The 20,275-nt window shown below is 45.2% G+C and overlaps 1 protein-coding gene across 1 annotated transcript in view; it reads left to right on the forward strand.

The window, feature by feature from the left end:
* The window catches only part of LOC135385647 (glutamate decarboxylase-like), a 111,476-nt gene that overhangs the window by 31,013 nt on the left and 60,188 nt on the right, over positions 1-20,275 (forward strand). Inside the window, exon 3 of the mRNA XM_064615100.1 lies at positions 3,412-3,645. Coding sequence (XP_064471170.1) covers positions 3,412-3,645 — 234 coding nt within the window. The remainder of the gene's footprint in view (positions 1-3,411; positions 3,646-20,275) is intronic.

Genomic DNA, 20,275 nt, shown 5'->3' on the forward strand with positions numbered 1-20,275 from the left:
TATTTTTTCTTTTTTTCATTTTTTTTTTTTTTTTGCAATATGTGCACATTTCAGATGTAATATTTGAGTGCATCACGAAACCTTGCGAGGCACAGTTCATGTGGTCCTTGTCACTTAAGCGGTGAGATGTGCATGTTACATCAATACATGCATCATAACTGCGGCCCGCTTGCTGGACAGGAAGAAATAAAAGAATAACTTGATACGTACCGATTTCACCCCGGATGACATATTACACCCTAAAAACAGAACTTCACCGCATAGCACGCTGCGCGCCAACTATTGCCACGAACGATAGGGTTATCGCTTCGGAATCGAGGAGAGAAGGGGGCGTACGCCTTTTTGTGGCAATTTGGGTATATGGTAATTGTCAAAAAAAAGTGTACGCCTCCCTATCTCCTCGAATCAAATGCGATAACTCTAACGTTCGTGGCAATGATTGTCGCACTATGTGGTATGCGGTGAAGTTTGTTTTGCTATGCGTTTTCTTTTTTTTGGCTATAGTCGTGACGACGCCCACTTCTGTGTGGCTAACAACGGCGAGCCTATCCTGCCATCACCCCCCCCCCCCCCCCCCCACTCTGTTTTTAGAGTGTACAGATGACACCCGACCTTTCCACCCCGAATCTGAGAAAGGCATTTAACCCGAAAAAGTCACACCTAAGATATAGCCCAAAATTACCATTTCAGTAATGTTTTGTATGCAACCCAGCAACATCCAACGCAGCATTGTGCTGCGGAACGGTAGACGTCTTCTTTTGAACTGGAAGGTGTGAATTTGATGCGGTTGAACAAGTAACTAAAAATATGCGTGAAAATATGCCGTCCGCTCACGATTTCCATTTCTGGCCGTCACAGAACTCCCTGCAATCAATCGGCCCAGTCATTGAAATGAAACATACGAAAAAGTGGGAAGAAAGCGTATCTGTTTCTATCCTGCAACCTTGTGACACATCCTGGCAGACCGAACCCAACATCGATGGCATCCAAAAAGCGGGCATATCCCCTCACTCACCGGCTGCTGCCCATAGAAATATGCCATCTCTCATACAGCCGTGTTTTGCTCCCCCCCCCCCCTCCCTCGTCCCAATGCTCACCTTATCGCAGTCAAGCAGCCTGGACTCGAAATCTAGCAGCCCGTGAACGGCTACACCGCCAGAGGGACCTTCCCCGACGTTTTTTGAACGCGGAGCATTACCGGAGCATGACTCCCTGCTGCCAATTCTCCCCTGGCTTTTTGAAAAGGCGGTGGGGAAGGAAATTTCTTTCCAAGCTGTTGACGTAACATATTATTAGAGGGGAAAGCCGCTTTGCATATTGCGTCCGCGTCATGTTTCGTCTGCAGACGAAACGAATATGTTCCTGACGTCGCCGATGACAGACGAGGTGGCAATTTCAATTTGAAAAGAGGTTTTCCGCAGTTGGACTGCAGCGGGAGTCGCTTTTTTGGCCGACGCCACGGTGGCACCCTGTGTGCTTTGTGACTGTGTGGCTTTTCATTGCTACGAAACTCAAAAGGGGTTATTAAGATCCTGCTGTAGATGTGCGTGCTATAGAGGATCCATGTATTCACGCGAGTGACATTTCCCGGACCACTTTGCGGAAGACGCGGAGAACGTCGTGGGGAGTAATGCGGGTAGCACACGAGATATTCCATAGCAGACGACAGAAAAAAACGCATACGGTGTCTCCTGCTACGTACGCGGTATGCCAATCCCGCCATCCCCGCTGTTGTGCGAATGCTCAACATAACACGCCGAGGCACTTCTGCCCGAGAGCAGTTCTTTTGCATTTTTCTTCCTCTAGAAGATACCGTCGAGATGTCTCTCGTGTGAAGACACGGTATGTGTTGAGAGCAGAACCATTGAAAATGTGGACGTGCAGAGCTTCTGATACAAAAGCTAATACAGAGTTTTAGGGCATCGTGCGCTATCGCCTTTGCGTACGTAAGAGAAAGCGTTGGTGGTCCTGCGCACGCGCAAAATATTCGCGCTAGAGAGCTTCGCGCAGTGCGCATAACCACTACGCTATTCCTTACGTATGCAAAGGCGATAGCGCACGATGCACTAAAACTCACTAATATCTTTCAAGTGCACCGTGTGATGCATTGTTGGATAGCGTGATGTGATTAACCTACGCTCTCACGAAAGTAAGTAAGTAAGTAAATATTATCTGAAGAAAAAAAAGGAAAAACAGTCTTGGAGCAGGGTGGCTGCCACTACAGACCCCTGCAGCTCTATGTCATTTGGTTTGGATTCGGTCTTAGAGACGCAGCAAAGGTGTTAAAAGCGGCAGTGTATCTTTTAGGAAGCGGCAGAGTGCATTCAGAGCTTTAACTTCTTCGTCCTGTGTAGGCCATCTCCCCATCACTTTACAAAAAGAGGAAGGCCTTTGGTCGAGAGCTTGGAGCGGACGGATCCGGTGAATAGCTTTCTCGAGGCTTCGGCCGATATCGTGTGGGATGACTGTTTGTGAGTCGGGGTCTATGTGGGTCATGTAATCGGACTCTCGCTGGACTTGTTTCCCTGCCGTGTTTTATATTTTGCTTGTGGATTTTCTGAGTGATCTCTTCGCATCTGACTTGGAAAAAGGGATTGCAGACAACTTGGTTTTGTTGAGCGCGCCCTTTGCTATCGTGTCGGCCAATTCATTTCCTTGTATTCCGCAGTGTGAGGGAACCACTGCAGAGAGACTGTGTGTCCATTCCTTGCCGTAGAGGTGAAGGCTTTTGCAATATTACACGCGAGCAGGTTGAACGACACCAACAAAAGAAAGACACCAAATAACACGCTGAAGGGCCAACCATTGCACAGAATGGTATGGTTATCATCACTCATGATTTGGAAAGTGCGAGGCGTACGCCTTTTTGTAGCCGTTAACGTAACTGCATAAATGTCACAAAAAGGTGCACGCCTCCCGTTTTCAACAAATCGGGGGTGAGAACGATGTCATTCGGTGAAATACCTCATCCTATCGTCATGCATGTGGCTGTTGTTGTTTGTGATTATGATGATGATGATGGTGCTACTCGGGATGATTGTTGGCTACGAACGTGCTATGTATAGTGAAGTTCAGTTTTAAGAGTGTACACTCTAAAAACAGGAAGGCACACGCCCCATCTCTTTGAATCAGAAGTGATGACTCTATCATTAGTGGCAATGGACCAATGGTTGGCGCACACCATGCTATGCGGGGAAGTTCCGTTTTTAGAGTGTAAGAGCGGAGCTGCTGGAAAAGTCGGGGATCATTACAAAATTTATTTGGGCTTGGGTTACTAAACCAGGCTAACCACCGAGGTCTGTGGCATAGTTATAACATGCATCTAAGGGACACTGCATTTAGACTGATTTATGAGGCAGTCGTGCATGTCTGTCTCCTCCTAGAAAGTAATGCCATACAATTGCCTTGCAGACTTGCTTCCGTACGCCAACGACGGAAAGGCGACGCGGGAGTTCCTGTTCAAGGTGTTCGAGATCCTCTGGGACTATGTGGACAAACAAAATGATCGTAGTACGAAAATTCTCGACTTCCATATGCCCGAACAGTTGATGCAAATGCTCGATCTGGACCTGCCCGATGGTGCGCAACCATTGGAACGGATCTTTGCAGACTGCAGAGATGCCCTGAAACACCAAGTCAGAACCGGTAGGTCTGTTCAATGTTTTTGTACTGGGAAACTCTAGCGCTCTTAAAGAGGATGTCCCCTATACCGAGGTGGATGTTGTTATAGTATACGAGCACTACTAGTAGATAAGTTAGGGACAAAGAACCAGGGATCGGAATCGTTATTTTGTTCGGTTCGGTTCGTGTTCAGCACCGCAGCAGTGCAAAATATCAATTCGAACCGGTTTAAACCGCTTCGAACCGGTTCAGGAAAGTGAATTTTGAGCTGCCATGGGTTAAAAGCAAGCACATCCTTACGATTCTCAAACAACACAAACATACTGTTGCCGACAGAGCAGCGGTTCACAGCAACACTGCGTGTTACCGATCTACATTTGAGGTGCAACGCTACGGTACCATACTGTACTCCCTATGTTCACACATCGTATACCCCCCGTACATCCTGCTCAGGGACTGGCCGTTAGTTTCATAGCCCAAAATGAAAACTTGGGGTTGCTGGACGACAAAAATTGCGTGCAAAAAGCCTACAACTGCCAAAAGGACGACCTCAAAACTAACACAGCTGCATGAATGCAATAGCTGCGAGGAGCAAATACCTCGCGCACTTTTGGTGCAGTATTATTTTGTTCAGTTTCGGTTTTTAATTTGTTTGGCAACGCGACTTAATCCGCTGTGTAAATCGTAGTCCCGATCTCTCGCAACGCACATTACGTCTGAACCGTTTCGCGAACCGGTAATCGCCTAAATTTATTTCGTTTCAGTTCCGGTTCGGTTCAACGCGAGAAAAACAATGTTTTGGTTTGGTTCAGTTCCGGTTCAGCGAAAAATACGGGGTTTTAGCGGTTTTTGGTTCGGGTTCAGTTTCATTTCCGATCCCTGCAAAGAACACGACATGTTGTGCTAAACTTTCGTACAGACGTTAACAAACTAAGTTTCCGGATGTACCTGCATCCCCTGGTATCACACAAGGGTATATACAGACAGGTATCGTTCCGGTATCTCTCCTTACGTGTTATACCGGGAAACAATATCGAATGCATGACTGCTGGTTCATGCATGTTCGTGCCTGTGGGTTCTGCAGATACTATTCGGTATGTGCCACCTTGCCTCGATCCACAGGTCGTAAAATCGTGTCAAATAGTGAATGCAAACGTCGCGTGTTCTTGAGAAGTTACCGAGACATATATGAGAAGCAAGTGACGCTGGTCGGGCTCCTAGACCATCTCATGTAGGCCTCTCATTCGGAGCTCTTATGTAGAGTCTCTGTGATTCTAGAAGCGGTTGGTGATACGTACGTAGCGGTTGGTGGTGGTGGTACAGTTCTGTCAGGATCTGTTTATTTATTACATTATTTACGTTTATTATTTTTATTACTAGTTATTACTACATTATACTTCACGTGTTACGAATGGGCATGCAGCTTATGCCTCCTGCGGTTTCCTCCGGGGCATTGATTTATTCAGACCCCCTAACACCCCCAAAATATGGGGGGGGGGGGGGGTATTAGGCTTGTACCCCTGAAATTTTGTGAAATGGCGCAATATTTTGTCGAAAGCATTAAAATATACGGGAGTAGCCTGCATGTTGTGACATCACACACCCCTGCGGAGACCAATACTCCCCCATCACACACACGTACGAAATTCTCGGTAAATCACAGCTCCCGGGTATTGTTTGTGCAATGATATGTCCGCCAAAGAAGAAGTGTAGCGACTGCGCTGTGCACCAGCATCGTTACCAGCATCGTTACCAGCTTCACAGGGGGATCGCACTTGGTCGAGGAAGCATTACCACAAGGGAGCCGCGGAGTCGCCATGCGTTGGTTGCATTGGTGACTTGTGTTGGCTCTTCATTCCGCTAAACTTGACTTGCCTGTTTCCCTAAATTATTTGCTCGTTAATTGCTTAATTATTGCTTAAATTCGGCATACTATGTGCGCCGAAGCAATAGGTCGAAATAAATAAGCCATTAATATTTCCCGCCACATCACTTGCTTGTGTGCTGTCGAACGTCGCTTTATTGTTACAGAAACACGAGAGACCGGAGCAAAGAATGGCGGGTGGTTTCGGTTTTGCATACTTCCGGTTCCCCTTGGTTCGCAGAGCAGCATATGAAGATGACGGTTAAAGCTGGAACCGCATGCCACGCTGTGATTGCCACGTTGCCGTCCCCGTGAAATATCGAGAGGCTGCTGACGCGCTCGAGTACGCGAGCTAGAAACAGGTTCTGCGTTTCTCGCGCTGTGATACGCGCCATGCGGTTCCAGCTTTACTGTATGTGGTTATCTTCGGATTGCTGTTGCATCGGAAACGCGTGCTATGCGTGTCGCTGGAAAGCGAAGGGTTGACGGTGCTGTGGACGATTCACAGATAATACATGATCCACAACGTTTACGCTGTGGTACCGACAGCACTACTCAATTCTACACGCACCCAGAAGGGCTGTACGTACACAGTACAATGTACAGGGGTTGCCTCGCATCCTTCGCTGGCCACCGTTGTCCCCCCACCGCCCGTTCCTCCGTTCTGTTGTGGCACGTGAGTTCACTGGGTTGCTTGCAAACGGATCACCTCCGCTTTAGTTAGGTGACAGAAATTCGTCCCCTAACACTCTCCATGACCACTGCCCTGAAGGTCACAGGCAGAGAAAGGAGGATCCCATTGACGGCGCGCCATGTCCGTTCTAGAGTCATCCTATATGATATCTATATGCAGTTTCACAGTGTGGACGATACACCCGGAATTAGCTGCGGTAAAAGCTGACGTATGGTACGGGCAGTAGCATATGCCGTGTAGCATACCCTCGCAACTCAGAGTATGTGATTTCTGCCAAGTAGTTTATCAACGGGATTTTTCCACTGAATGACACTTATTTTTTCCACAAATATCGGAATGAGAACACCACACTATATTCGCTCCATAAGCCTAAGCCACTTGTCAGGAGAATACGCATCGCAAACTCATAAAGTCCGTCGTCGTTATGCTTGAAGAGGACGTTTATGTTTGCATAAGCCCGCCACAAAAGTCACTTGACACGAAGCAGCTTCCGTCTACAAACCCCACTTTCCCCTCTTCCCTACTACCCCGCATTCCCTCGACGAACACAAGGCAATTAAATCGAGGCAGCAGACCGTGCATTGCTACTATGAAGGGGGGGAGACATTCCACGAGGGAGGATTTAATATTCGATCCCCCACCTCTTCTCCCCGCGTTAAGAAAACCATCGAAAAAAGAAAAACAGAAAGCCCATACAGATTGCGGGGTAGAACGGACTTTAGGGACCGAGCTCGGGAGACGAACTGTTATTTATGGGCCAATTACCCGCAGTTAGTCCAAAAGCTCTTGAAAGCTGTTCATTTTTAGCATCGCGTTTCTTCCTGGTACGACTGTCGTGGCCAGCGCAGTAATGATAGGTTTGTTTGTAAGATGATTCCTGGCGTCGCGTCCTGGGAGCGAGGCTTCTCCCCATAGCGAGGTCCCTGTGATGGATAACTCGGTTGTTCGCTGCAGTTGATATTGTAGGCCGCGCAGAGGGGCTAATTTTTGTATTCTGTTGAGCGAACGTTAGATGTCCACGTTTCGGGGGTTTTATTTTTGTAGTTGAGAATCGTTCTCACTTCTCTCTACGAGATAGTTTTGACGGATGCGCCAATTGTTATACTTCTTCGTAACATGAAAGGTGCCCAAAAATTCAGTCTTGGGTAGTAGGGAGTGACTTTTTCGGGTTAAATGCCTTTCTCAAATTCGGGGGGTAAAAATCGGGCGCTATTTTTAAATCCGTAATTCGGGGAGAAATCGGGCGATAATTGTTCCTTTGGGTGTTTTTGTTTCTCCTCTTGTCTATTATGTCCTTTCCTAGTCTCTCTTTTTTGTTGTTTTGTTGTTGTTTGCGAGATCGTGACCTTCCAGCGGTAATCCCCGAAGGCATAGACAGTGTTGACACACATGGGTGTATTGCTGACACACGTGGCGACACTTGTTCGTCTTCAGTGGAAACGTCACTTGAGGATTTCATAGTGACTGGAATTCGTGGAGAAGTCGGGTTTAACCCGAATTGGTCGGAGGTCAGTTCGGGGGGAAAAACCGGGCAGAATCGGGTTTAACCCGAAAAAGTCACTTCCCTAACTATAACTAGTTACTTTCCGCAGTAACTAAGTACTTTTCTAGAAAAGTTACTTCTAACGGTAACTAGTTACCGCTTTTTGTGAAAGTAACTGCAAAATGTAACTGTAACTAAGTTGCTTAGGTATGGCACTATTTACCACGCTTCAGTTCCCTGGCGTCGTTTTGCCGAGGCTTCAAGTATACGCTGCCGTTTTTCCCAACCAGGAATTCCACGAATTTTGTCACCTCATACGCATCTAGGATATCCTGACTAACTCACACCGTGCTGTTAGGGTTTCCATGGGAAATCCTCTGCTTATAACACGGTATAAGCACAGTATAGGCCAGCACCAATGAAAAAACAACATTTTCGGGTGTTACATTTATTCGACATTTTTTCTTAGAAGGTAACTGTAGAGTAACTAAGTTACTTTAACGTGGTAACTGTAGCTGTAACTATAGTTGCATTTCAAAAAGAGTAACTGTATCTCAGTTACTATTTTTGCAGGCTAACTGTAAGTGTAACTTAGTTACTTTTTGTAGTAACTTACCCATGACCGCTTGAAATGGTGTGAGAGATTCTGTTAAGTATTGCGTGTCACGCCTGGCCACTAAAGCACATTCAGTATACCACTTTTTTGCTTTTCGTTCTTGCTCGAGTGAACTGGAGTATGTTTAGTTCTTAGAAACTGCCGTCACGTTGTTCTACTCAAGGTCACAATACAAACTATTTCAACGAGCCTCGCCCAGAGTTACTCCTTATCTCATTCATAGCCAGATAATTGGCCTGTGAGTTTGCAAAATTACAGACATCTGTAGGTCCACTGCCAGATTGTATACCTACCCGATGGCTGTGCGCTTCTGAGCTGACTGAGGGAATTGTGAGGGACTCTTGTTCGTAAACAGGATTACATTTGGTTTTCTTTCCTACTTACCCCATTCATCATCATTAATTTATCTGTTGTTGTTGTTTCCTACTTAGTGCAATCTAACCCTGCTCATAAACATTTATGTATTTACGTGCGTGTACGTGTGGTAGTACGAGATTTCTTACTGCGCATTAGAAAATCTACAACAGGTATTTACTGTTGTTCATCCATCTATATCGGTCTTGAGTGCTAATGTCACTAAATGCTTACATAACCACAAAACACAAAGTGAATGAACTACCTCAATTCTCCAAACGTCCATCCGCAGAATCGAATTGCCATTGAAATTGTCCTCTGCATGGAGGAGGTACTAAAAAGGCTTATGTAATGCACTAATATCACTCCCTGCATGTATCCAGTGCCGGATTTAGGGGAGGACAGACGGGGCACTTGCCCCGGGGCCCCCACCACAAAGGGGCCCCCACCAGTAAAGGTCTTGTCCAAGGGAAATCTGTTTTGCATGCCTGAAACGCATCCCTGGAACGAAAACTTGGTAAAAATCTGTCCTCCGTCCACGTATATCGACCCCGAATAACACATTGTATAGACATAGAATACACGAGGGAGCCCCCACAGCACAGTGCCCCGGGGCCCCCACCACTGTAAATCCGGCACTGCTTGTATCAGAAGTCCGTCATGGCCACGAACCCGTTAAGAGATGTTCATCCGCAGCGGCTACAACTGCAAAGACTGCAACAATCTTCCAATGGAACTGTAACAGCCTGCGTCAGAAAATAGGGGATTTCCGTAGCATCGTCTTTCGCCTAAGTTCCCTATCTTAGCTCTGAGTGAACCAAGACTGGACCCCACATTCAGGCTGTCAGGTTATGAGGTGTACTCCTCCGAACAAGCCCACGGTCCGAGTAGGGCCGTGTTGTGTGCACGGAAGGAAATACCCTGTGCTTGCTTGCGCGCCACCACGGATGACAATTTCGAATACGTGACGCGCGGGTTCGACTGCGGAGCAGTTTCATTACGGTGAGCAGTGTGTATATAGCCTCGAATGTAAGAGTTACCATGGACCAACTCAGGGCTCTCTTTAGTGCTGTACCTTCACCCATAATCGTCTGTGGAGACGTGAACGCACACAGTGTAATATGGGGTAGTGAGCACACCGATGCTCGCGGCCGACTGTTTGAAACTGTTATGGACGAGTTACACCTTGTCGCCCCCAATGACGGGTCACCAACGTTCTTCCGTGGCGCGCGTTACCATTGCTCAGTAGACGTCATAATATGTTCCCGTGAAGTTGCCCGTGAGTGAGTGGTGCACCTATGCTGACTCAATGGGGAGTGATCATATCCAAATGCTCATCACACATCATGCATCCAGCCGTCTGAAGAAACGACGACAGGTGCGTGTCACAGATTGGAGGAAGTATGGGTCCCAATCTGCTCAACATATAGCCGGCGCAACAACCGCTGAAGAATTTATTACTGCTTGGAAAAGCACAGCGGAGGGTGTAAGGTAGTCTCAGTGCCCGAAACGTATGCTCGGGTTGACGTGGAGTATGAACGGTTGCGAGCAATCCGACGACGAGCAGAAAGAAGATTCCGCCGAACTGGGAACCTATGGTGAACGAACTGGCTTTTTGTTATTCGAGAATTACGATAGATGGAAAAAATTCACGCTGTCGTTATATTATTTTGGAGACTTATTGCACTCTCTTCAACAGTAATCTTGAAAGGATGAAATACGAAAGAATGAGAAAAAAGCACACACATAAGAAGCAACGACAGCAACAGAGCAATCGTTCAAGTATGACCGTCAAAGTCTGAACGACGTCATGTGCGGTGGCCCGTTGGGATAGCTTTTGTTCTTATGGTCTGCCTCTCCGTGGGGTTACAATTCCATAAAGCTGCCAGTGGCAGCTGGATGCATCTGTGCTGCATCGCGCCAGGAGAGTGCCTTCTCCGGCCCAGAAATAATATTTGTGTTCTCCGAGAACAAAGCCGACAGATCGATGCAGGATTTCTGACTTTGTTGTGCACCGCATACTCTGGGTATAAGGCTATACGCAGAGGGATGTTTATTGCTGTTCTTTATTCGTTATCGTTTTATCGCCCTAGTTAATTTCGTTTACATGTTTTACTCGTTTTTAATGTACGTGCAATCTCGAATTATACTCAAATTCTGTGCATGCAGTGCGGTTTCTTCGTTTTTCAAATGCGAGCGCTACACAGATACCTTGAGATATCTTTTTCAGGCAAAGTTGTAGAGTTCTTTACCGCGTCACATTAGCAACAATTAAGGTGTCACAGAGGGCGACGTGATTTTTTACTTTAAAGGTACTGTAAAGCAATAGACAAGCATCATATGCCGATGATGTGACTAAAGAGTTTGTTGCTCCTAAATACCATATGCGGAACCATACGACCGACAACGCGCTATAAATATTTTTAATTTGACATGAAAAATGCGGCGTAGTGGAGCGGTGCGACGCCTGGTGTCAAACAACCCCCTGTACAGCGGGCAACACTGAAAATTGGTATTACACACTATTACATCGGAACTTCGTTATTTTAGTAACCATAATATTAGTTTCCCTGTTTACCTATGCATTCTGAAACCCCTGTTAACAGTGTTTTTTGCGAAGTAACCCAGCGCCGGCCTCTGTTCGATGGAGGCTCTCCCTACTTCTCTGCTGCGCCTGCGCGCTCCTTCTGTTCGCGGCCTCTTTCGAACGAACAAACTCTTTCTGTGAATATCTGTGAATAAACAAGTCCCGACGCTGTCTGGCTTCTTGAACGTCTGACACATTTTTTTTTTTTTTTTAACTGCTCAGCATATCATTTCAGTTCGCTTATCCGTTTATCCTCAGATGTGAATCGCTGTGTGGATTGCAGGGGCGGATTTTATGGTGGATTGTTATGTCGGGCCCAGTGTTATGCGCATGCAATGTGGTTGCCGCCGTATGTGTCAGGAGTACGGATTCATTTCGAATACCTAGTACAGTGTTGCCCGTAATCTTTAATTATAATTTTCTAATTAATTGCACCGTCGATTGGAATGAAACTTGCGCAGTTTTTGTCCTGGTGGCTTGGACTATCGAATAGCCACACTAAATGACATTTGATCGGTGTTGCTTTACAGTACCTTTAATTTTGGTTTCGTTGCTTCTTCAATATACGAGGGGTGTTCAAGTCAAACGGGGACTTTCTGTCTTCTGAGTGTACATTTGGCACGCACTATACTTCTTTTTCGTCATTTTCACACGCGACAGGCCTCTGCGTTCACCACGTGGTGGTCCAAAGTTTGTGCAAAACAGAAGACACGTGCTGGACAAGATGGCCGACAACGAGGTGAGCGCGCACATCGAACAGCGAATTGTCATGAAGTTTCTCGTGAATGAAGGCGTAAAGTCATCTGAAATTCACAGAAGACTTCAGGCTTAGTATGGCCACGATACACTTAGCCGCAGCAAAGCATTTGAGTGGTGCAAACGGTTCCGAGACGGCCGTACATCAGTGCAGGACGATCCCGGTCGGGGCGGCTCAGAGCCCAGTGTCAGAGTTCCTGAGAACATCCAACTTGTGGAGCGCCTGATCCTCAAGGACCGACGGATAAGATGTCTCGAACTGGCTCGAAAGACGGACCCTTCTGTGGGAACGTTGAACACGATCATTCATAAACACCTCAAAGTTTCGGAAAGCCGGGCCTCCTCAACAAAGGAGTCCTCCTCCTACAGGACAATGCGCGCCCGCATACCGCGCATCTCACGACTTGCACCTTACAGGAAGTTGGCTGGGAGTTGCTGCCACATTCCCCTTACAGTCCAGACCTCGCCCCCAGCGATTTCCATCTCTTCGGGTCAATAAAGGCGTTCCTTGGGGGCCACCACTTCAGCTGCGACGACGAAGTCAAGAATGCGGTCCGATCATGGCTGCTACGCGCCGGTAAGGATTTCTACGCTGCTGGCATCCAAGCCCTATTGAAACGCTGGGACAAGTGCATTAGTGCTGCTGGAGATTACGTTGAAAAATAAAATTAATTTCTCGCCTGTAAGTTCATTTTACTTTTGCGAAAAATGAAAAGTCCCTGTTTGACTTGGACGCCCCTCGTAGCTTTTGCGCCCCTCAGAAGCATAACGATGCACGTTTTCGGAAAATTTGTCTGGCTTCTACCGAAAAAAAAAGAAGAAGAAGAAAAATAAAAGAAAAGATATCAAGGTCATAACGAAACATCGTCACACTACGCATCACAAGTGATACATGTTGAATCTGAAATGAGCAGATACGCGCATCTGTGCGCCATATTTTTGTCCAACGCTGAATGCGGCCGAAGGATGCACAAGTGCAATGCACACTTTCGCTTCTGTAAGAGTCTACAGCTTGCATGAAGGTGGCTGTTGAGGACGTGTGCCAAACAAAAACGCCTCATGACATGATTCAGTTTGGCCTACTCCACAATAACAACTACGTCCTCCTACACACAGAAACACACATACACACGCAAAGGGAAAAAGGAACGTTAAGAAAACAACACACGCTGTGGCGTGTAATGACGTTAGGGTTGCACATATAGCGCCGCAAAATACGCGCACGTAGAGACGTATAAACGGTCGTCGTGATATGTACTTTCCTCTCTTTCTTTGTTATTTATTGACAATTTAGAGTATAGTCTTTTGGCAGGCACGCAAGTAACCGTGGCGTATGCTTCAACTCGTGCGACTTAAAGGTAACGTAAGACGTTTGATGCACAATCAAGTAAAACAAAACGAAATAATTCAATAACGGAAGTCCTCAGGACTCTAACGACACAATTTTCGTCCCAATCAGGCTCGCAGTTATATAGAAAATCAAAATCGAAAATTGCGGGCGGCACACTGCCGAAGTAGACATCAACTTCGCGTTGCCCGTGAGGTACGGCGGTGAAACTCCACTGCATCCGAATAACATTGGGCCTAACGAGGCGACGTGTACGGCGCGCAGCGTGGAAACCAAAATCACACACACACACACACACAAAATGCTGGATACATAGCGTTAGTGTTGCATGCTAAAATGAGGGTTTTTAACGCAAGGTGTCCCCTCGACCGATTTTATTGCTATTTTAAAAACATTTAGAGCGACATATCACGGGTGTGCTATGTTGCGAACTATTTATAAGCAACACACGGTCTTAACTGATACGAAACACGTAAGCTGCTTGCTTGTTGCTTTACGGTACCTTTAAAAGTGCTTGTGTTTTTCGCTATAAAAGTTATATCTGTACCCCTTTGCAGGCCGTGCATTCAACAAAGTGCAATAATAAAGCAGCGAATAACATATTTACATTCCGTCAATTAGAGTAAAGTGGTGATTTATTGACCTTCTGGTAATCTACTATGGCTCTTAAGACGGACGGAACAGCGCTCTTTGTCGATAACCGTCCCGTTTTTCAGTTATTTCCTCAAAAAATAGTATAATTTCTTTTTCTGAAAACATGCACCTATATTCCTCTGCGGAAACATTCAGTGGTCCAACATTTGCAGAACGCCTGGCGAGAGCTAATCTTCTTTCCTGTTTCCGCTTTCACACTTATATTTCCTGTCGTTTCGGTTTCCCTCTTTTTCTTTATAGCGCACTTAGTTTCACAGCGGTCGTAATATTATGTTTTGTTTCTTTTCCGTTACTTTGATTTTAGTTGTATTCGCGCAGGGAAACATCACACATCATCATCATCATCCATTCATCTATGTTGTTGTTGTTGTTGTTGTATTCATCGCAATTTTTGCTGTTAGTCCTCATGTCCAAATTTCCACAGTACGATAATTTTCCTGGCTTCAAGTCTCTAAAAACGCTCTCACTGTGCAAAAACTTACCTGGCACCGAGTCGGAAACCGCATCTGGTGATCGGATCATAATTTTATGTAACTGGAACGAAACAGCAGCACGTATAGTGTGCCCGAATCAGAAGTACATTGGAAATTCAGAATCTGCTGAAGAAGTAGGTGAACTAGGGGTTTTTTTACGAACGGAGGTGTATAAATTCCACTTGACGCACGCATGTTCTTGTCGTGCGTGTCACGTCTCTTAAATTTGTCTGCTTGCAGGACATGTATGTCCTCGTTCACCTGTCGTACGTCTTTTCACCGTGTGTTCCGGAGCTTTTCTCACTGGTTTCTTAAGCAATCCAGCTCGGCATAAAAACAGTAATAGAGTTGCGTGCAGGCTTGTGCGTAACGCGTTACTAGTAATTGCGTTACTTGTAATCAATTACTTTTGTGAGTAATTTTTCGAGTAATCAGTTACTTTACTGTCAAAGTAATTTTTCGAGTAATCAATTACTTTTCTGAGTAATCGATTACTCAGTAATTGATTACTTTTCCTGCAGAGATTAACTCATCTTTCAGATGTTCTGCCCCAAGTCAAGACCCTCGTGCAGTGAGCCTTTTTGGGACCGTTCTACTATACCAAGCCGAGGTCATTGTAATAAGGCTATGGAATTTCAGGGTCTCTCTCCCTAATCTCTTACTACATCAGTGTGGTGGTACCATTGTGGTAGCTTTGGAGGTGTAGTGAGTCATGGGAAGATCCACGCAATGCTCTTCCACAATCAGGTCAACGTCTTCCCAGGCGATAAATACAGTAGACGTACAGATCTACTTGTCCTGCGCGTTTTTGTTTTTCGTGTTATTTCAGTTATTCCGCTGTTGAACGATTTCTTTTTCTTCCCCCCCCCCCTCTGAGGCGCCCAAAGACGGGTATAATTTGCATGAATGCAGAGTAACGACCTGAGTAACGCGTTACTTTTCTACTCGTTACTCAATTACATTTGGAGTCCAGTAATTGGTAACGGTAATCAGTTACTTTTTCCGAACAAGTAACGGTAACGGTAATCAATTACTTTTTTCGAGTAACGGGCACAGGTCTGGTTGCGTGATAACTAATGAAAGTATCTGACTTTCCTCTCTATTCAGCTGCAAACACGGTCATAGACGTTGCCCGAGACGCTGGAAAGGTTTCATTGATTGAATTGCCGTGACCGTGATACCTAGACGTGACGTGACCGGGTTTTGATATATGATGTTTTTCTTTGTTTTGTTTTGTTTTCGTATAGGGTGTGCGCACATAATGCTTTCTTTTAATTCTACGTCATTGGTGCGAAGTGTTTTGATCACGCACTTTTATGCTGCATTCCGCAGATGTATTCCTAAATTGTTTGCAGGTACTAGCTCGTAACCGTGCCGCACGCAATTTACAGTCATGGAACCTTCTTTATCCGTAAAAACGCCAGAGAAACAAATGTCGGATAGTCTTCCTGCTTTTTGTTCTCTGGATTATAGAAGTCTTCAAATGAACAAGGGAACGTCTAATAACAAAGTTAATGGAAGTAAATCGCAGTTCAGGTATGAAAAATTGACCATGTCAGAACCTGAGACTTCGAACTTTTGTCTTGCGAAATTTGAAGGATTATTAGTTAATTTTTACGAAGCTTTTCATGCTGCGCGTGGCCAACAACAACAAATAGATGATAACGATGACATGGGTTACTTCACTGAGTATCATCTCTTAATCGTGTTGTACGTTTGTTGCTGTGTACTAAGCTAACTTGCTTACATCCACACGGCGCAAACACTTGTTGTTGTGTGTGGCTTAATTAATGGCCGAACTCTTTCCGTTCTTCACTGTGAACACTTGACCGCTTAAAACATCAGCGATGAAGGTCAGTCATGATGGGTACCGCATAAGGCCATCAGGTATGAATGCCGAACTGGTTCGGGTATCCTCTATGATTTTCACGTATAAATTATTCTGGTTAAGCGAATTACACAAAACAGTGCCAACAACTGGTGTCCACATAACGTCAATTTCGAAGCACCGATCTCGATCGAGCATACCTTTTTCACACCGTACTTTTGAGAAATCCAGTATTCCTAGCCTCTGCCTACACCTCATCCCCTTTGGACGCTGAGGCAACTGTCGTAGCAGATGCTACTTTCTGTCCCATCGTTAACGTGTTACTCAGCTTGTGCTGGGTAATTTCACGCCGAATCAGGCAGGGCGGTCCGGTCGACCTCTCCATTTTTTTTCATTTGGAACGTACATATATTAAAGCCTTGTCCCTAGGAGGTATATTGGCGCTGGAAGTAGTTGAAAATAATTGGTGGTTATTTTTTAGTGAAGTTCTTCAGATGTGGGCATTTCGACCATTGCGCTTCCTACGAAGTTTGACGCCACGTGATAACTATTCAACATATTCAGCGGATCTTTTTTTTTTTTTTACGTATTGTCAGGGGTGGATAGCATTGCATCCTTAGTTCTGAAGATTCTAAGGTTTGCCTTTGAGGTGATTAAAAATAGCAAATTTCCTAATTTGTCAAATATTATACGTTTTGGGAACCTCACTAGTCGTGTCCCAATTGTGACTCCCGGAAGTAGTCTACGTCATTGTGTTCGTCTCGAAATTCCCTTTCTTCTCATAGCGAGTGATTTGGGGCAACGCACCCAACAGTCTTTTTGTGAGGGGGTGTCTACCGAAAATGCGTAAATTCGACAGCACACGTCCCATATACTCGTATTCCCACCAGTGACATCATTCATTTTGCTCACAAACGTTGTTTATTGCGACTCAAAACAGCACTTTAAAAAACAATTGCTACAGAGATGGTCGAAGTACGTTCGTAACACAACGTCGTTCGCAACGTAACTTCGACCATCTCTGAAGCAATTTTTTTTTTTTTTCGATGAGCTGTTTTGAGTCGTCAGGAACAACGTTTATGATTAAAATCAACGATGTCACGAGTGGGAATATATGGGATGCGGGCTGTCGAATTTATGCATTTTCGGTAGACACCCCTCACAAAAAGACCGTTGGGTGCGTTGCCCCAAATAACAATATGATGTACTCGCTATGAGAAGAAAGGGCATTTCGAGATGAACACAATGATGTACATTACTTTCGGGTATCACAATTGGGAGACGACTAGTGAAGTTCCCAAAACGTACCATATTTTGCAAATGAGGCAACTTTGCGTTTTTTTATCTCCTCAAAGGCAAACCTTGGAATCTTCAGAACTTAGGATGCAATGCTATCCACCCCTGACAATACGTGAAAAAAAGTTCAGCTGAATATGTTGAATAGTTATGAAAATACGTGGCCTCAAACTTCGTAGGAAGCGCAATGGTCGAAATATCCACATCTGAATGATAGTTCATTAAAAAATAACCACCAATTATGTTCAGCTACTTCCAGCGCCAATATGCCTCCAAGGGACAAGGCTTTAATAATTGTTTCAAAGGAAAAAAAATGGAGAGGTCGACCGGACCACCCTGCATGATTCGGCGTGAAATCACCCTGCTTGATATGATGGACAGCTCAGGCGCAGCTTACGGTACTCCATCACCCAACAGATATCCGCGGCAAATAACGGGTGCATCCACTGCTCATGCATCACCAACTTGCGCGATTGTCGTGTACCGGAGGAACACCACTGTGAACTGCTTGTTTCACAGCACATCGTCAATGTAACTGAGCTCTACATCATCGAATAGGGTCCCCAGCACGCTGCGTTAATATCAACTCTATTCTCGCAAGTTATTTTCTCAGGGCCTATAGGCATATAGGAGGCCTATAGGCATATTTTCTCTATAGGAGCGCCTACGTCATCAGGATCGGCCGCGTGTTCAGGCCTGTGTGTTTCCACTGTAGAGAAAGGCAAAGTGAGGTGCGCGTCATAATCCGACGGGAGGTCTAGGCTTCTGCGAGGTGTATATCGGCGCATCCGAACTCGAGAATACCATCTGTCTGTAATCAGACTTGTACAAAATACTGCGCAAAAGTATTTAAAATAAGATACTAAATACTCTACGGAAAAAGTATTTAAAATAGAGTACAAAATACTCAAAACTGAAAGTAATTTGAGTAGAGTACTAAATACTCTAAGAAGTATTTAAGATACTCTTTAAAGTACTTTAGTATTAGCAGTAAGTGAAACGCGTATTCTGAACGTGGGCTTACAAATGAAAGGAATAAACTTCATCAGTCATGCATATCTTTCATTTGCAACGTCATGGTGTCAAGTAATGCTTGGTGAACTTTGGTGAACCCAAGTAAACTTTGTTGATATGTTCTGACCCAAAACCTCGTAATCCCTCCTGTATGTCGGTTCGGGTCTTTCAACCTCTGGCACGTGTTTATTGCTTTGATGACCAAGGAAATAAATGCCGGGATTATCTTGTACCTAATCCCCTGGTGATTCACCTGGCAATATGAATAGGAACGGGTTTCGGACGAAGTTGGCTATTGACAAGCAGGGCCAGGCTTGGGACCAGCCTATTGTACAAGAGGATAAATGACAGATTCGCGAATTCCCGAAAAAAAGAAAAAGAAGAAAAAGGGGGTTAAATTCCAGTGAGCTGAAAATCTCGGCACGGCGGGAAGCGTGCTGGATATGACTTGACGAGAAAGGAAAGTATTTTGAGTACTGAGTAGCAAACACCGAAAAAAGTATTTTAAATACATTAAAAATACTTCTCACAAAAAGTATTGAGTAGAGTACCAAAATACCGGAAAAAGTATTTAAAATACTGTATTTTGAGTACGTACTCAAGATACGTACAAGTATGGTCTGTATATATCGAAAATAACGCCTGACTAATCGGCAACGCTACGAAGCTCGCAACCAACGCGTCGCTGTTGCCTTTTTTTTTTCTTTTTTTGTACGTGATCGCCTTGCCTTCCAAATAACGAGTACGACGTCTCACCTGCTGCGGAAATTAATTTGCCTAATTCGGACTACCGTATAAAATTCACCAGATATTTTCGCCACACTGTGCGACACTAACGGTCACCATGTACTCGTAGATGAAGTTCAGGAACAATAAGAATGGTGGCATTGGGCGACGGCGCGTTTATATGCATCGCGGGCAACCCGTGATTCAATTTTGTTTCTCTGGTTTGTGCATGCGATCAGTGTTCTTCCTTATCCTGTAACGTAGTCTGCGTTCTGTGATGCTGCTGTTTACACCCATATGTGTACTGCTGGGGAGTACATGCACTAAGGGCCGTCATAGTAGCACGATTCACCCATGCACGGTTTCCGTTGGTGATAAAAGTTAGCATATATAGCGAGCTTTTTTACTTGTATTGGTTCACTAGGCGTGGCATTATATTGGACCACGGTACTTTTGCTGCATGCGAGCACTAACGCAGGAGTTTCGATAAGTGGTTACAAATATGGGCCACTTTTCTTGATTGTCGGCAAGCTTTGGGCACGTAATGTGAAAGGAAGAGGCTTTTTCTGTAGACAGTCAAATTTAGGAAAGTCAAGATTTAATGTAGGAAGCGTGTTCCTTTATTGAACCATTAAGGCAACTTTTTAAAAAGTTATTTTTTTTATCAAGAGTATAACGCCGGCACCGTCTTTGAATCCGCCTATCTATATACGGGGAGTTGAAGGGAGCCATGAGACGTGGGGGGAGCATGACATATAATATACATTTAACGAGGCATCAGTGACCGATATTGGTCTGATCTAGGGCTTAATCTGTTAGGATGAAATCCCCGTTTTCCTTAGGGGATCCACACTCTCAGAACAGAACTTCACCGCATAGCACGTTGTCCGCACACGGTTGGCGCACAACCTGCTATGCGGTGAAGTTCTGTTCCGGCGTCCTCGCGGCCTCTTGCGCTTTC

Source organism: Ornithodoros turicata, chromosome 2, assembly GCF_037126465.1.
Source record: "Ornithodoros turicata isolate Travis chromosome 2, ASM3712646v1, whole genome shotgun sequence".
Classification (NCBI taxonomy): Eukaryota; Metazoa; Arthropoda; class Arachnida; order Ixodida; family Argasidae; genus Ornithodoros; species Ornithodoros turicata.